This window comes from Colletotrichum karsti (genome assembly GCF_011947395.1).
Source record: "Colletotrichum karsti strain CkLH20 chromosome Unknown Scaffold58, whole genome shotgun sequence".
NCBI classification, from domain to species: domain Eukaryota; kingdom Fungi; phylum Ascomycota; class Sordariomycetes; order Glomerellales; family Glomerellaceae; genus Colletotrichum; species Colletotrichum karsti.
Window position 1 is genome coordinate 148,377 of NW_024065958.1, and position 16,524 is coordinate 164,900.

Here is a 16,524-nt window from a genome sequence, read left to right on the forward strand (position 1 = left end):
CGAATATCTTTACCTCGCGTGCTTCATACCTCATGATGAGTAAGGATAGCTGCTGAAGACCCGAGGATTGGGGAAGGTTTCTTCGCATGCGAAAGCGCATGCGATGCTACTGCAATTGACCACTTAGAGTGGGGAAGTGACAATCACCGATTGAATCGGCACACACCCACACAACTGAGAAAGTCGAGCCGCAATTCTCATGACTTTTGTCCTGTCGCAAGCCTATTTTTGAAATCGGCGGTTCCTTCTACGGCTCGTGCGGCGACGGTTCGACGCATCATTGCTGGGATACCGATGCCAGACGAGTCATCCCATTGGCCGTGACAATTGGGGACAAGCTGTTCGCATCACATGAGTAAGCGATTTTTTTCTTCCTTGGTCTGGTCCCTGGCGAGCCGGTTTGCGGACTAGCCTAGCGCGTTACATCATGGACATAATTGCCGATCGCAAGCGCCAAGAAAAAGTATTGGTGGTATTACATCGTCGTTTGATTCTTTGAAGGGGAGAATTTCAAGGTGAAAGGGCCATTGATGAAGCCCGGGAAAAAACACACTGTCTAAAGTGGTCTATAATACAATTCGCAATTCGCCAATCCGTCTAATGCATTCCTATCGTTACACATCACCACATCTATTTCGTGGCATCCTTGAGGTAGCTAGCAGGTAAAAGTCAGCGGCTGAGTCCACTCGAGTTGTTGGTGGAAAGCTTGAGAGGGTTTGACGTACGCAATGAGGTCGTTGCGGTCCTTCTCCTTCTTGAGACCACCGAAGGCCATCTTGGTACCGGGGATGTACTTCTTGGGGTTCTCGAGGTAGTCGAACTGTGAACAGGTGAGATTAGCGAATGTCCGAGTGCTGCCCCAGAGTCGGTGTCGCATACCAGAGTCTTGTCGTTCCACTCAATACCCTTCTGCTTGTTGGCGTCGGTGTAGGAGTAACCCTCGACGGAACCGGTCTTGCGGCCCCAGAGGCCGTGCAGGGCAGGGCCGATCTTGTTGCCGCCGTCCTTCTCGACGGTGTGGCACTGAGCGCAACGGGTCTTGAAGAGGTTGGCACCCTTCTTGAGATCACCTGAATTGCCGAGGTTAGTGAAATGAGATCACATGTAGTCGTTGACGTTGTTTGCCGCGTTTCGTGGTTGAGCGAAATCGTCCCGAAAAAAAACCGTCAAGGTGTGCCCGCGTCGACTGAGGTACTATTCGTTGACGAAGTTGACTCGCTCTGGAGCGGCCGGCGCCTGATTGCGAGTAACTCGCCGCGCCGCCTCATTCCTTCTCATATGCCAGTGTTCCCCAAGCGAAGCGCGTTGGGGAAAATGGCGCATGATGTCGGAGAGGGTTCGGAAGCAAGTCGCATACGGCGGAGATATCGCAAAACGTCCATTCGATGACGGATGGACTCAGGAAGCAAGTCCGCTGTGTTTCGGGCGTAGCCAGACGATTGCCGCTGTTCAATGGCTCGTCGCCGACATAGAGAGGCACCTCGGGGTGGATTCTCGGGGATTCGCCAACCACGGCGGAATGGGGAATGATGGGCACGCGCTGCGCAGAAGACACTCACCACCAGCCATTTTGACGGATTAAAATGTTATTAACGAAGAAAAGGGTTGAAGAGGGGTGTCAGGTAATGATATGCAAAAGAGAAGAAGTCTTTTGCAAAGGTCGTCAAGAGGTCGTTGAGGTTTGTAGATGGACAAGAGGTTGAGAGAAAAAAGGGAAAGGGAAAAAAACTTTTGAGAGAGGATCGGGCCAGGGAAAAAGACGAGACGACACGGTCAACACTAACACTATCCGATTTTAATTATGACAACACCCGCCAGCAAGGCACCTGCCCTTGGAATGAGCTCAACTACTCGCTCTTCCGCGGCGCACAAGCCACAGGTGTGGCGACGCGACCGCCAATCAGATGTGCAGCATTGGTAAGATGGTCATGCGTCCGGGGTCGCTTACCCGGGCAAAACCGGATACTAGCTCGGAACATTACTTGGTCCGCTGCGCTTCGGTGCTTCCAAGCGGTTTGTTGGCCTGGTTCACTGGTGAACTGGGCGGGCCAGCGGGGATTTTTTTCTCCCGACTTCCCTGCAGCTTGACAAGTTTTTTAGAGCCCGCCGCGCTACCGTCGCCGCCGCCTCTGACCCCCGTCCCATCCCGTTTCCCGAGCGTGGACTGGGATTCCTGATTCTTCGGCTTCGCAGGAATTCTCTTCTTCCTCGGCATCTGTTACCGCAGAGCCCGAACGAGTCAATTCTCGCAGCTGAGCTGAACCTGTGTGGGGGACCACTCTACTTGCTTCTGGATGACGACGGGAGGTTGATGTACGCCACAGTACGTACCTCCACGATACGGGGGAAGTTCGGCGATCTCTGGGCTCAGCTTAGGACTGATATAGCTCCACACCAGTCGCGAAAGAATTCTTCCTGGAGCCTCGTTTTTTCCAGCCCCGAAACCGATCCTTCCGCCTGCGCGCACCTGATGATCCTGTCGATCCAGGCCAGAGCCTCAATGACGCCGTGAAACGCATGCCTTAGCCCGAAACCTAAAAGTCTCATGCCCAGGTGACCATTCTTTTTCATCAATCGGCGACTCCCGGGGAAACGATTCGTGTGGCGGCACCTCGACGCAGACACTTCAATGACGACCTCGACCATCATTCCCAGGTTCCTCCTGCCGGCACTGAGCCCCATGTGGCGTGCCGCAGCTGTCCGATCGACCGGTCGTCCGGCCTCGGCGGCACTCCGTGGCAACGGTGTCTGGACCGTCCGATACGCCTCGACGAAGTCCAGCGCCGGAGGCCCGAAGAAGAAGGGGCCCATCGTTCTCGAGAAGCCAGCCAAGTTCAACCCACCTTCTCACGGCTCTAGACTGCCCAAGAGTGGCCCAAAGCACTATGGCGGCCAGTTGAGCGCCCAGGAGAAGCAGGCGCAGCGCGTGAAAGACTACCCCGGCCTGATGGCCCCCGAGGGAACGTGGGCGCACTGGTTTGTGAACAGTCGGGCGATTCACCTGGTCATCACCTTGGTATGGGAGCAGGCAGTCTTTGCTGGAGGAGCGGCACGCACTAACAACAGACCAACAGGGAACTCTCACGACGCTGGCCATTGCGAGCTTGTACCTCAACTTCACCCACACGTCTCCTTTCAAGCACCTTCTCCCTCCCGCTTCTGAGTTCTGGAGCCACCCGATCGACTTCGTTGGGACCTGGATTAGGGTCCTACAGCTGCACGAGCGCGATCGCAACGAGAAAGCCATTGCCATGCACACACGCCACACCGACGACGTCGCGAAGCGTCAGTACTACCGCAAGGAGCACGGTCTGGACAAGGAGAACCCCATTGCTAACTTCCTCGGCATGAAAGAGGAGTCTGGCGAACCTGTTCCGGCTGCTGATGCTTCGCCCGCGGCTGGAAATGCCGAGGTGAAGCCCGCAGAGGGCGAGAAGAAGAAGAAGTGGTTTGGCATCTTCTAACGAAGGTCATGAACCAGTCACATGGGACGAAATGAGTCCACTTTGTAGTATACCCTAGTCAAACCATGTACAACATGACATCTCTCGAACAAGAACCACCAATTGGTATCATGACTTTTATGTTTTTCCCCGTTGCCGTCCTGATGCGCATCGCACGCGTGAAACCAGACCGAAAAGTCCCCTAAACCTAAGAAAGCTCCACTCCGGCGATGCCGTCCAACACCTCGTCCGCAATGCCTCCCTTCTCCAGAACTTTGGCAATCATGCCCTCGAGCACATGCAACTTTGTTCCTCCTATCGGCGGCTTCCACACACCTTCCGCCGGCTGACCGTCCGCAGGGGGGGGAGTCGGCGGCTGCTTCGACGGCGTGCCTGCCAAGCCCGTGGCGGGGTTGACAGAATTGGGAACACCGGGCGCCGTCAGCCTCGAGGGCGGGTCGACAGTCCTGACAGCCAGCAGCTTCAGATCCCTACCCGCGCCATCCACCTCCATGCCCCCGGCTCCGGCTCCGTTTGGCCTCTTCTCTTCGGCGACGGACACCGCCAGGGCCGACTCTGCGACCGCGAGCTCCTCGCGGGCCGGGTCGAAAATGATGTTGCCTCCAACGGCGATGACGAGAAGTGTGATGGGAGGGCGGGTGGTCGAGGCGTCGCCTTCGCGGGGGTACAGGAACGCCGAGGCCTCCCAGTCATCGTCGAACATGGGATCTTCGTCGCCTTCCGACTTCAGGCGCGGGAGGCGGGTCGCGAGCAGTGCGACGTGGGTTGTGAGAGACAGTAGCGGTAGCGGATAGGAGAGGGGAGGGGAGATGAGGAGGATCTGGAGGGGAATTGGGAGTTAGCAGCGTCACAAAACGAAGGGTACAATGGGACCACAAACATCAAGAAACAGCTTCCAGTGAAAACGGTTGTTGATCCGCAGCTTCTTCGAGAACTCCCCATCGGCGAGCAGCGACTCGCTGAGCATATTTGCCAGGAAAACCGTAGCGGCGTCGTCGTCCCTGGATCCGGGAATCTCGACCGTGATCTCCAGCCACTCGTTGCGACCCCGAGCCTCCTCGCCTTCCTCCCTCGCCTTCTTCAACTCTTCGCTGTCATCTTCGCTGCCAAACGGGTTGGGGGTCTTCTCGATCTCGGCCTTCACTCCCACGATCGCTTCAGTGCCGTCGGCAAAGCACACCCGGGCGCTGCCGTTCGTTCCTGGGAGTATGCCCGTTTCGGCGGTGAGGGGGCGGAACTGGTTCGCCTTGCGACCATCTGGGCGGATGGGCGGCGTGAGGGAGAGTGTTGAGTGCAGGTAGGCGAGCTCTGCCGGGGAGAGCAGAACCTGCTGGGCCGACGCCATTGTGTGGAAGGGTTTTTTTTCTTTTCTCGACCTTTTTCTATTCAGTGCTCCGTCGGAGGTTGTCCGTCGCGCGATTCTTCTTCGCGGATGTGTCGGGAATTTGCTCGTTCGATGTTCGCCGTCAATCGCTCAGTTCCAATGCTTGGTTTGCGGCGTCGCAAAAAGTTGTTGGACTGGATTTCACCGGTCAAAGGTCGAGCAGGCAGGGATTTGGATGGTGGGGTCCGCGGGGTGTGGGGCCGGCCGGCGCGAGCTGTCCGGATCAGTGCTTGTGGCTGCTGCGGGCTTAGACACCGTCCTGTCTTAGCCGGGCCGAAGCCCCCGCCCGGTGTCGGATGACTGAGCGGTACGATACCTACCTGAATGTGGTCAACTTCGAGATCATTTCTTGCCGGTATTGCCTCGACTTTGCAGATCAGATTTTCCATGGACGTCCTACTTCTAATATCTCACTACCCAAGGAAGAAACTCTATTTTCGTCTATTTTCGTCTTCAAGTTCGAACTAAACGTCGGATGGCGGTGGGTTTGTCATTTCTCAGACGCATTACCAATGACTTGACAGACAATTAGCTCTCATGAAGTATCATCGTTTGCCAGCTCTTCTGTGGGTGCATTACCGCTCTCGACGCAAGCCACACGGAACCCAGGGTTTTGTTCAGCATTATTTCAAGTGACGCTAACTACGACCGTGGTTATGCCAAACGTCACCATGCGTGAGTATACGCCAGTATGTATTGGAACTGGTGCGACTCTAGGGGAGCTTTTTGACGGTTTACCCAATGCGTATTTCACGGTACCTTACTTTATCACGATGTATACGCCAGTATAACGACGCAATCTAAATGGAGAACTTATAACATCTTCGCTGTTCTACCCAAGTACCGCTGCCTCCCGGGTCTTGAAGCAAAGACTAATAATGCTGACAGAACCCTATCTTAAAGGCCTGGGTTCCAAAAGTCCACAACGAGACCCTCCAACAGGTCAGGTCCCAAGGCAGCAATCAACTCAGCGATGCCGGCTTTTAGGCAGCCGCTGGTGCCGATGTCTTGACGATGCCAGGCAACCAAGTCACCCGTCTCGAAGAGCGTGCCGGACCCGTCAATCCGCAGCCTGAGGTGGTCCATCTCGATGAGGTCGCGAACCTCACCAAGGGTCATGACTCCTGGCATGCCCGTATTGAACAGGAACGTGTCATCGTCGTCATAGTCATCTTCGTCCATGTTGTCAGGCTCGACGCTTGCCTCGCCATGCTTTTCCTCCTGGGTGGCATCTCCGCCCACGTTGGGGCACGCGGGATCCTCCACTTCTTTCGAAAGGCTGAGATACGGCTTTTTATCGAGCAGATCCGTCACCCGCTTGTCCATAAGATCCCAAGCCAGCGTCTCTGGGTCCAAGATGTACTGTGGTGTATAGTCCATCTTATACCGCATTTTCGGGCAAGTGTGGATGTAGAAACCGGGATACCAGTATCTATAGCCAGCTTCCCGGGCTAAAGCGATTTCGCGAATTGCGCCGAGCTTCCCAGGGGCGTGCTTGTGAATGGATTCGTGGTAGAGGAAGTAAACGGCACTGACACAGTGAGGAAGCAGGTCTAGCACACCAATGGCCACCAGCTTGCCATCTATGCGATAGCATTGATGGAAAGAGCCCAGAACCTGCTCTTTACCATCTGCGTTTCTGATGGTCTTGCGTTGAAGGGGAGATTCACACAGGAAGCGCCTGAATCCGCGTCGCGTGATGTCTGCCGGCTGCTCCTTGTGGACGACGCGTTGATAATTCTCATAGACGAGATACTTCTCCTCGGTGAAGTCGTCGTCTTCCAGCGTCACGGAGAACTTGTGGGCGGGTTCCGGCGGCACCTGCAGGGTCTCGTACTCCGCTTCATGGATCCTCTCGACCAGTTCAAACTCAGAATCCCGCTTCTTGGCTTGCTCACGCGACCGCGGGTGGAGACGGGCCGCTTCCGTAGCATAAGCCTCGCCCGTCACGTACTTGTTGAAACGGTTTACCGTCTGACGCTGATCCCGGGTAGGCTTGAACTGGGTGGAGTCCAGCCGGAGAGTGTAGTGAACACAACAAGCGTGAAGTTGATCCGGCCGATATAATGTCGTTCCTGAGCGCCTCCAGTAGTGGTCCAGCAAAGTCTGGTAGTACTCTGGCGTGAGAAATGCGGCCTTGGCATAGTACGAGAAGCCTGAAAAGTGATGGTTCATGTTAGTGACCGTTGTTGATTCTTCATTCTCACAGTGGCACCTGCGAGTCACCAGCTTCACCAGTCCACGTGCGGCTAACGTGGGAGTGGTATGCCACAACACGCCATGACGTGAGAGGACATGGCATTGTGACCGAGGTCTCGGGTGTTCTATGAGGGGTGTCTTGAAGGACGCGGGATATCATTCACGTTTTGACTGACTCTTGCCTTGGCGGCCACAATAACCGCAACGCGACGATTTTGAGTACCCTACACGTACGTTAGTGGCGTTGAATCTTTGCTAAAACGAGATTACACGTTATTCGAGCTCAAGGACTCGACGAGAGCGCTTGCCCTGGGGTCTTGGTGCTGAACAACTCCATCTCGATGCAGGCTCTGGTTTTTACGGCGAGCATCACTAGAGTGGCTGCGTCAAATCTTGAAAACGACCGGATAGCAAATACACAATCAGTCATGTGCTTCTTGGGCATGACTGCTGAGCGCGGTCCAAACTTTGAAGACAGTTGGTTGAGTGAACGTGGGACACGTCAGTCGGGTTGCGCATCCGTTGCGCATATGGCCCCCCACCCTCAGCTTTGGTCGCCGAGAGTGAAGGGCCATAATCGACGTCGTGGGGTTGTCTTTCTGCTGTAGACAGGGATGGAGTTGCTGTAACATCGATCGTCGCGGACACGAGAGGGCAGAAAATGCAACTAATCCAGACGCGCAGGTGGCGGGACGCATATTGGGGGCTTCCCCATAAAAGGCCAGGAGCCAACGACGGACGGGAAACACTGCACGGGGGAGGATGGTTGGAGGAGAGAATAGGACGACCGACTCACCGATTGGAGTTATATAGGACAGTGCATCATCAGGGGTCTGCATGCTTGCGTCCATAGATGTCTGCTGCGACTTGCGCGCTCCAATCCACCAAGGAAGCGGCCGGCGGAATTAGCGTTGGACGAGCACGGAACGTTGGCTGATGTTGATGTTGGCCAAAGGCCCTCGAGGGGTACTTTGCGGCTGCGGCTGGAGTTGTACGAGGGTCTCGGAGTAAGGTAGCTCTTGACGGATGAATGCTGGTTGTGCCGTTGCAGTGGTAAAGTTGCCGTATGTGGTGGTATCTAGTGGTCGGATAGAACGCGGTAAATGCTGTACAGGACGGGAACACGATGATGTGCTGAGCTCGGGTGAGGGAGGTAGAAATGGGACGGGACTTTGAATGGCGGGGCTCGGGGAGCTTGGGATGGAGGGGCCGTCGTGGTGCTTTCCGAACAGCGAAGACTGGAAGCGACGTCGCCGCGTCTTCGGTTTCTCGTTCCTTTCCCGAGATGCAGCGCTGTAACGGCTGGCTGGTTGGCTGCGACGTTTTGTTGCCCAGCAATGCACGAGGCTCGAGGCGAAGCGGCTTTGGGAGAGGAGCGTGTGATGCGATGCGATGCGATGCGATGTGCTGCACTGCTAGTGAAGCTCGCCCTAGAAAGACCAGAGAAGCTTGCTAGTATCACGGGCTGGCCTGTATTTGTAGCCTGTACTGGCCAATTAATGCCCAATCCGCGGGCCACCAACCCCAAGGTAGGTATGACGAAGTTGCTCTCTGCCTATCCACCTGCCTGCCTCCTTGGGTAGCTGCCCAGAACAGTGTGCCTGTGCCAGTGCCCTGGATCGCCTATGCCTTGCCAGCGTGTCAGAAAAGATGTGTTAGCTGGCCAAGTGTGTCTGCCTTTCCTAGCTTCTCTTTTTGCACCACGTCTGGCTGGAAACTGGAAAGAAGTTGGTTTGCAAGTTGTCACCAGGCGGTGATGGAGGCACGGATATGCAGGAGGTCGGAGCATGGAGCACGTGCGATGCGAGCTGTCAGCGTTACCTTACGGCATTTGACCTGGCGGGTTTTGGCCCTCGTTGGCTCAAGGGAGCTTTTTGCATAAGACCAGCCAGGATTTGGCGCGGCGGCTCTGTCGGATCGGGGATGACGCGAGAGATGGACCTGACCAGGAAGTTGAGATGCGATAGCGGAAGACGCGAGGCGAGAGGTGCCCGTAGTATCGTCTTTATTGAGTGCCGAGGTACAGACCTCTGTGAGCAGAGCCGTGGTGATGCAGCAGGCAACCGAGACTGAGATATGGATGCCATCCGTTGTTATATTTGATAGGTAGGCAAGGCACGAATTAAAGTCATACCTTCCCGTAAGGTACGGGGCAGTGCGAGTGAGCCGCCTGAAAATGAGTTTGGACAATGGAAGCGGGAGGAAGCTACTGCTGGCGCTCCTCCGTTGGCGGTCACTGAGGTACCTTAGGTAAGCTGGAGGTACCTTAGGTAATGCCTCCCAACCCCAACCCGGTCTAGCATCATACTCCCGTCTGATCTCTCTTTGCATTTTTTGTTCTTCCCAGGTTCCCTACCCTGCCCGTACATGCTAAGGTAAGGTAATGTCAGTTGGACCACCATAACAGTCGTCCCCTAGCACTCGTGGGCTGTTAGAGCACGAGCTCCATCTTCAAAGGGTTAAGTATACAAATCAACTTTAATTTCCCTGCAGAGCCCGTCCGTTCCCCTCCAGGTTGCTGCTATGGCACGACACATGCCACTCTCTGGTCTGCATCAGAGCTCCCAGAAAAAGCTGCCTGTACCTTCCATTATCGTACTTGGCGCTGCTCCAGCAGCTTCTTTCACTCTCCCCAGCCCTTCCCCTTCCTGGCCTTGACTTGACCTCTTATGCCTTCTACCTTCCATCTTGGTTCCTTTGAACTACTTGTGCCGTTGGCGGCCGGCTGGTAACCCAGCTTTCTACCCTCTCACCCGGTCATTTATATTTATCGTCACTCCGTGTTGCCTCAGTCATATCTGGCTGACCATCCGTCCCCATCCTCCTTGTCCTCATCCCCGTTGCCACTTCCTTTCCGGTCGACCACCTTTCGGCCAAGCATCAGGAGACAAGTCGCACTGCCTGCTTCTCTCTGGCTGGTTTGAACACCTCCGACTCATTTCAACCTTCGGCTTATTATCCCCGTTGACCGAGTGACTCTTTGGTTCGACCAGAGTCTTTCCTGCGGCGGGAAGCGTCCAACTGCTGGCCCAACACAGGCTGGTCCCACTCGTTTCTCCAGCGGCCTGTCAGCAAACTCCAGCGAAATCCCGACGCCGCCAACTGACTCCATCCCATCCGAAGCTTCAGTGCGCGCGACAGTAAACCCGCCATTCACCTCTCCAAATCTCGCACAGCCCTTGATTTAGAGACCCGACCATATTCACCAGAATTCTCTTGGAAATACGCCATCATGCCGCTGAAAAATCTTTGAGCTCGCAACAAACCCCGAAGCCACCCAGCCTGGACAACTTTCGACTTGCAACACAGCTGCGAGGCCTAAAAAAAAGTTGTCGGACCTTACCGCGACTACCTACTCCGCAACCGCATCGCATGTCAGAGCAGCTCTGCACCTCAGCCTACCTAGCAAAACCCATCTCTTTCCGAACCTCCCCTCCCACCAAACAACAATCCGCGATAGAACAAGAAGCTGCCTAGCATGTCTTCCTCTCATAAAGAGCGGACAATGGAGTCGCGAACGGGAAGAAGCAAGCAGCGTAAGTGAGCAAACGGGGGCAGAGGCAATTTCCAAGTCTCTCCCCTCCAAACCCTGGTGCGCCTGCTCGCAGCGCGGGACCCACTAACACCTTGTCTCACAGGTTACAACTCCAAAGGCGAGCGTTTGGTCGCCGGCGTCGTCCCCTTGACCGAAGACAAGCAATACGTTCTCCTCATTCAGTCCACCCGTAGAAAAGGCTGGGTGCTGCCAAAAGGTGGTTGGGAGACAGACGAAGAATGCACCGAGGCAGCCGCGCGCGAGGCCTGGGAAGAAGCAGGCATCAGCATCGAGATCAACTACGACTTGGGAGACATTGTCGAGACTCGCCCGCCGAAACACTCCAGCAAGGACTCTTCCAAGTCTCTGTATCGATTCTACGAAGCGACCGTCGTTCGGCAAGAGGACAACTGGCCCGAGAAACACAAGAGGGAGCGTCAGTGGATGACATACACCGAGGCCAAGGAGGCATTGGCGGCACGGCCAGAGCTTCTCGAAGCCTTGACTAGATGCACTATGAAAAAGTCATGATACGCAATGGGCGCGCCGGCGCCTCGGTTCCTCGTCCCCTGCCCTTGATATGAAAGCGAAGCGTGCACCCCGCTGCCTTTCCACGCGTATCTTTGCGAATCGACCACGCCGGACGCCGCTCGGAATGCGTCTCGCTGTTGCTATACACCCATTTTCACAAATCATCGACCATTTGAGCCCCAGTGGCTTCTCGTATCCAAATGTTACGAGAGAAAAGACTGAACAATCTTTGACGTCTCGTCGGTTGTTGTCAATGCTTGCTTTACAAACGAAACGACACCCCTCATTAACCAAGAACACACAAAAACATACACACGCACACACACACACACACACACACACACACACACAAACACACAGCATGATGGCTTGGCGTTATGGACGGACTGCTTTATAGACAGCGGGAAAAGGGAGAGGCTCGGACTGGCATGATTCGGTTGCATTGGAGGATATGTTGCAAGAGCGAATAGACGAAGCGGGAGGCATGAATGCGGCAGTTGGTCATATTCTATGACTGAAATGGAGGCTTCTCCCAATTGCATTCCGTGTATAATGCACGGAAAAAGAACGTCCAGCGAGCTTATAGACAGACACGCACAAACAGCTACACACCCCTAAGGTAGTCCGCAGAGTCAAAAACAAAACAAAACAAGACAAGCTAGAAGTAACGAAGCTTCGGCCCTCGTGCGACACGATATTTCGACGCCCACGATACACTACATCTCAGTAACCAAGGTACTTAGAACTGGATCTTTGTCTTCTGTGCCGACGAAAAGTCAAACTCGGACTCGTTGAGCTGCTACCCCTCCGCAGCAACAGCAAGGTATCAGTGGCTGTCTGCGAATTTGCGACGGCCCCGCATGCATCTGAGATCATCAGAATTTTTGACAGCAGGGATTGACTCATGCCCCGCCTTTCACGTGCTCCGGCCAATGCAACTCCACGTCCAGCCAGGAAACGATCCATGCTCGGGGTCTCAGCCGGGGCCCGGCCTGCCTCTGTCGGACGGCGCAAAAACACTCCTTCCGATAGCAGCTCAGGGCAGCGTCCAGTCCACCCCGCCAGCCCGCCGGCGCCGCTGCTCAGCCGGGACCAGGGATAGACCCACGATGATGATAGCTTGACTGACCATCGTCTACCAGCAGCATAGCGCCCTCAGAAGCAAAGTAGGATCGCAAGGCCGGCAATCGACACACGACTCAACACTACACGCTCTGCTTTCGACGATGCTCGCTAGCTCTGCATTATAAGCTGCTGCTTCCTTCCCCCTTTTGCGTTTCTCCACCTTCGCACGTTAATCGATGGACTGGGACTGGCTCGAATGCAACAATTCTCAGATACCAATGCCAACAAGATAAAAAACGATGGAAAACCTCACGATCTCCGATGCCCCTCCCCAGGGTGGCCAGCCCGTCCTCGGCGGCCGCGCGCCACCCCCTCCCCAACAGACTCAGCTCCCGCCGCAAATGTTTACTACCGCGGCGCAACTGCTGGACCTTACCGACAGTAAGACGAGAGAAAAAACACATCGACGGTCGCCTGCTTGATGCGGGACATGGCCAATCGGGGCATTTGGCTGACAACAGCTTGTAGAGAAGCTCATGGTCGCCCTACGCGACGGTCGCAAACTAATTGGCGTCCTTCGTAGCTGGGACCAGTTTGGTGAGTGTGCACCGTTTTCGATTGTGACGACCTGCTGCTACATCAACACTGTGGCTAACATTCCTTGCCTGCAGCAAACCTCGTCCTTCAGGACACCGTCGAGCGCGTGTTCGCCCACCCGGATCCCGAGGCGAACCCGCCGCGCTCTGCCGGCCTCTTCGCCGACATCAAGCGGGGCATTTTCCTCGTGCGCGGCGAAAACGTGCTCCTCCTGGGCGAGATCGATCTCGACAAGGACGATGACCCGCCTCCGGGCTACGAGCCGGCCGACCTCAAGCTGGTGCACAGCCTGGCGGCCGAGAAGAAGGAGCAGGACAAGGCGCGCGACAAATCGCGGATCAAGAAGCTGAGCAAGCTGGGCTTCGAGGGGGAGAACATGGGCGAGATTCTGCTCTGAGCGTTCATGGCGGGAGCTTGCTGCCGGGCCTCTTCACTTTCTAAACTTGAAATGACACAAACGACAAAACGACTGAACGTACGCCGGACAAGAGCGGACATGACTCCGGGGATGAGGGGATGGAAAGGTGGTTTTGTAGATGCAGATGGAATGCTCGCCGGGCTATCGGCGCACCGGCGCCCCTTTATTTTTTTTGGTCGTTCGACGCCACAGCAGGCTGGTTGGATGGGGAGCAGAATATTGTGAAATGCTCGCCATTCACGTGTCCAGTCGACACGGCTCATGCCAGCAGAAGAAAATCAAAACGTTTGAACATTGTTGTTGGATACTCCGGTTGTCTGGTGTGCTAATGGTTGGAGAACACTTGCGTTGAGTGCTGTTGACGGAATCATCAAGTTTCTAGGCAACGAGCGTGGCTCATGAGTATCATTCAGGTCAGCGGCTGCTGACCTCATGAATATCTAGGCTCTATGTCTACGATTATACTAGAGGCCAGGAGCAAAACCCTCCACCGCAACATCCCATCCCTCGGGGAAATGCGGTCCCTCGGTGCCGTCCCATCCTCCGGCCATCATGGCCATGGCCAGCAGCAAACTGCTCGAGCTGGGGAAATACGGCGTCGGCACCCTGGTCCCTCCCACAGGATACCCGGCGTCGTCGAATTGGAACGTAGGATGCAACAGATACTCGACCGCTCGCCGCGAATCTCCCAGACGTAGGCTGTTCATGGCTAACATCGAGAAATCCCAGCCGAACGATTCGTTCAGGTCCCAAAGCTCCCAGATCTTGGCAGCTGTGTTCTCCAGGACGGTTCGGTTGAGCGCGGGCCCGGAAGAAGGAGGCGGGAGAAGTCCGAAGATTCCCGACATTGCCGGATGGTCCTGTACCGTGGTGATGTTTGTCCACATCCCCTGGGCACCTTCGTACACGGGGTACGTCTCTTCAACTATGGGCAAGGGCGCCAGGTTATCCCTGACCTTCGTCCAAGCTCCAGGAACCTCCTCGCCGAGGCGGGATTTCCAGGTTACAGCCACGTCCAACCCAAAGCGCCAGTACGCCAGCTCAAAGGTTGGATTGACAGTGACATTCGGGTTCGTGTTCTCCGAGACGGGATACATGGGCGGGCCGAGGTCGTACACTCCTGTCGATTCATTGAAGAAGGCGAATGAAGCCATAAAATCCGCCGTCGCCGTGAGCACCTCGTCCCACTTCCTCAGGGTGTCGGCCGTCGGCGCGTGGCAGTATTCTAGCTCGGCGAAGTACATCGGGTGAGGCTGCTGCCAGATCAAGAGAGTGTTGATCTCGCCCGGCGCGTCGATGGTCGAGGGATCCGTCATCTTGCCCCAGCGGGCGCCGGCATATCCTTGTTTTGAGGCACGGGAAAGGGAGGACGGCAAGAGGTGGTTGTAGGTTCGCGGGAGGGATCGGGAGAGAAGGGGGAAGTGGTTCCAGCGGGCAAACTGGAGGCTATGCCAGAGGATCATTTCCATCTGTTGGAAGCTGGTTAGACTTGGTGATCCAGGGTAGGAGGGGTGAATCTCACGTGGAATTTCCCAAACCAGCCATTATTTACGAGACCGGATTCTGGGCCGAAGTCAGTCTAGTATTGAAGATGAATACAAGGTTATAAAGGTTACCTTGTGGAGGGTAGTCAGATGCCGAGTTGACTGCCACCAAGTACTGGGACTGAATCGTACGCCTCTGAAGTTCGGTTGCGTTGGCGTCCGCTGTGTTGGTCAGGTCGATGAAAGCACCGTCGGACCAGTACGAGAGCCACCAGTCTTGCGAAGCCTTCACGATGTCGTCATACCTTGGCTGGCTCATGGGCTTCACGGGCGCATAGTTGGCTGTAAACTGAAGCTTCTCCGTGCCACTCACTGACAAGACATATCGATGGCTTCCGTCGGTCGGCGCCACAACCGAGCCGTTGCCTCTTCCACCGTCCCACTGGATGCGTAGGTCGTACTCCGTGGTGTTCAAGTTGTGGTGAATTTTGGCCTGATTACCTCCGCATGTCGCAAAAGACGTTACGTGCTTGTCCGTTTGATTGAACCTCCCCACGAACGGAGCTCCAAACTTGTCGTTTGTAGGGTAGGGAAAGTCGAAGAAAATAGACAAGTCTCCCGAAGAGAGCAGTGTGGACTCGATGGACACGGCGACTGTGTCTGAGTTCGGATCTGCCCAGGTCTCAATTCTCACGTGAGTATTCTTGTAAGTGAAGTTGGAGCGGATGACACCCGTCCACATGTCAAGAACCTGCTGCTTGTCGTTGAGCATGTCTTCCGTCACAGCCGCGGCCGATGCATTGCTGCCACCAAACGACAAGCCGATGGTGCCCAGATTGATCCGGTGAGGGTTCTCGCGGAGCCAATTTGCGATGTCGTTGTTTGTTGGGTTGGCCATGTTGTACTGGACCAGTCGGCCGTGCGTCCACCATTCAGTGCCGTTGTAATCTGCGAAGTTTGTACTCAGTCCCGCGTCCTCAGATACTACACCAAATACGTTTACACAGCGACTCACCTTCGATTGAAGTTCGGCCTGGAGTGGTCGGCAAACTGAAGTTGTGCCATCCCCAGGTCGACATCGTAGCAAAGGGGCTGAATGTCTGAAGCCCGGTGATGTCGGCACCGAAGGCGAAGTTGCCATTGCCTACCTGCAGTGGCGTTTCTGGCGAGCTGGCATTGCGACGAGGGTTGAATGTTTGGACGACTTTTTGCCTATCTATCTTTGCCTCGACGAGGATGCATAGCAATGGGAAGAAATATGAAGCACGCATGTCGATATGCAGTTGCGACAACTCAGGCAACTACAACGTCAGACCTACAGACAGTCTCGGATTCAGACACTGCTCGAATGACAAGCGCACGCGGTGATAATTAAATGTATTTCGACTTGTGTTGTCCCAGGATTCTGGTTCGCGCGGGGAACCCAGACACCGGCCAAGAATACCCAGGCTAGACATCCTAACGGTGATGACGACTAGGTAGGAACATTGGAGCTGGATCTACTATTTCCTGGTCCACACCAGTCAAATGATTAATCTCGGTCAACTCTCAACCGAGAAAACCTTCAAGTCGTTGCTCTACAAGTCGGCCAGTCCTAGACTGAGATGGACAGAATGAGGGGAAACAAGACTAGAGTGCGGGGATGACAGGTTCCCCACTTTGAATTGAGGCTATTCAAACCCCAGCCGGGAGAAACACTGAACTGTTTAGAGGCCTAGCATGCTCACATTGTTGATCAAAGCAAGAGACTGAGTCGTGACGGACCCAATCTCGATTCACTCGTGTAAAGTGGATACATACCGACCCCCGATAATGTCCCGATGTCCGACAAAAGGATGCGGTCGCTT

General features: G+C 55.2%; 7 protein-coding genes across 7 annotated transcripts; 3 read left to right on the forward strand and 4 right to left on the reverse strand.

The window, feature by feature from the left end:
* Window positions 1–655: 655 nt before the first annotated feature.
* CkaCkLH20_12380 (cytochrome c) lies at window positions 656–2,398 on the reverse strand (the record flags this gene model as incomplete). The annotated part of the gene is made up of 3 exons (XM_038895093.1): window positions 656–820; window positions 880–1,070; window positions 2,332–2,398. The coding sequence occupies 3 exons, from the start codon at window positions 2,396–2,398 to the stop codon at window positions 656–658; spliced, it is 423 nt and encodes a 140-aa protein (XP_038739607.1).
* Window positions 2,399–2,629: 231 nt separating this feature from the next.
* Window positions 2,630–3,464, forward strand: CkaCkLH20_12381 (uncharacterized protein; the record flags this gene model as incomplete). Its single annotated transcript, XM_038895094.1, has 2 exons — window positions 2,630–3,016; window positions 3,075–3,464. 2 exons carry the CDS (start codon window positions 2,630–2,632, stop codon window positions 3,462–3,464), a joined length of 777 nt encoding a protein of 258 aa, XP_038739608.1.
* Window positions 3,465–3,651: 187 nt separating this feature from the next.
* Window positions 3,652–4,809, reverse strand: CkaCkLH20_12382 (3 exoribonuclease family protein; the record flags this gene model as incomplete). The annotated part of the gene is made up of 2 exons (XM_038895095.1): window positions 3,652–4,284; window positions 4,345–4,809. The coding sequence occupies 2 exons, from the start codon at window positions 4,807–4,809 to the stop codon at window positions 3,652–3,654; spliced, it is 1,098 nt and encodes a 365-aa protein (XP_038739609.1).
* A 936-nt stretch (window positions 4,810–5,745) lies between these two features.
* CkaCkLH20_12383 (arginine-trna-protein transferase 1) lies at window positions 5,746–7,023 on the reverse strand (the record flags this gene model as incomplete). Its single annotated transcript, XM_038895096.1, has 1 exon — window positions 5,746–7,023. One exon carries the CDS (start codon window positions 7,021–7,023, stop codon window positions 5,746–5,748), a length of 1,278 nt encoding a protein of 425 aa, XP_038739610.1.
* Window positions 7,024–10,552: 3,529 nt separating this feature from the next.
* CkaCkLH20_12384 (NUDIX domain-containing protein) lies at window positions 10,553–11,113 on the forward strand (the record flags this gene model as incomplete). The annotated part of the gene is made up of 2 exons (XM_038895097.1): window positions 10,553–10,583; window positions 10,686–11,113. 2 exons carry the CDS (start codon window positions 10,553–10,555, stop codon window positions 11,111–11,113), a joined length of 459 nt encoding a protein of 152 aa, XP_038739611.1.
* Window positions 11,114–12,477: 1,364 nt separating this feature from the next.
* On the forward strand, window positions 12,478–13,172 carry CkaCkLH20_12385 (LSM domain-containing protein; the record flags this gene model as incomplete). The annotated part of the gene is made up of 3 exons (XM_038895098.1): window positions 12,478–12,619; window positions 12,707–12,775; window positions 12,850–13,172. The coding sequence occupies 3 exons, from the start codon at window positions 12,478–12,480 to the stop codon at window positions 13,170–13,172; spliced, it is 534 nt and encodes a 177-aa protein (XP_038739612.1).
* Window positions 13,173–13,657: 485 nt separating this feature from the next.
* CkaCkLH20_12386 (uncharacterized protein) lies at window positions 13,658–15,948 on the reverse strand (the record flags this gene model as incomplete). The annotated part of the gene is made up of 4 exons (XM_038895099.1): window positions 13,658–14,662; window positions 14,716–14,756; window positions 14,810–15,625; window positions 15,693–15,948. 4 exons carry the CDS (start codon window positions 15,946–15,948, stop codon window positions 13,658–13,660), a joined length of 2,118 nt encoding a protein of 705 aa, XP_038739613.1.
* Window positions 15,949–16,524: the final 576 nt, after the last annotated feature.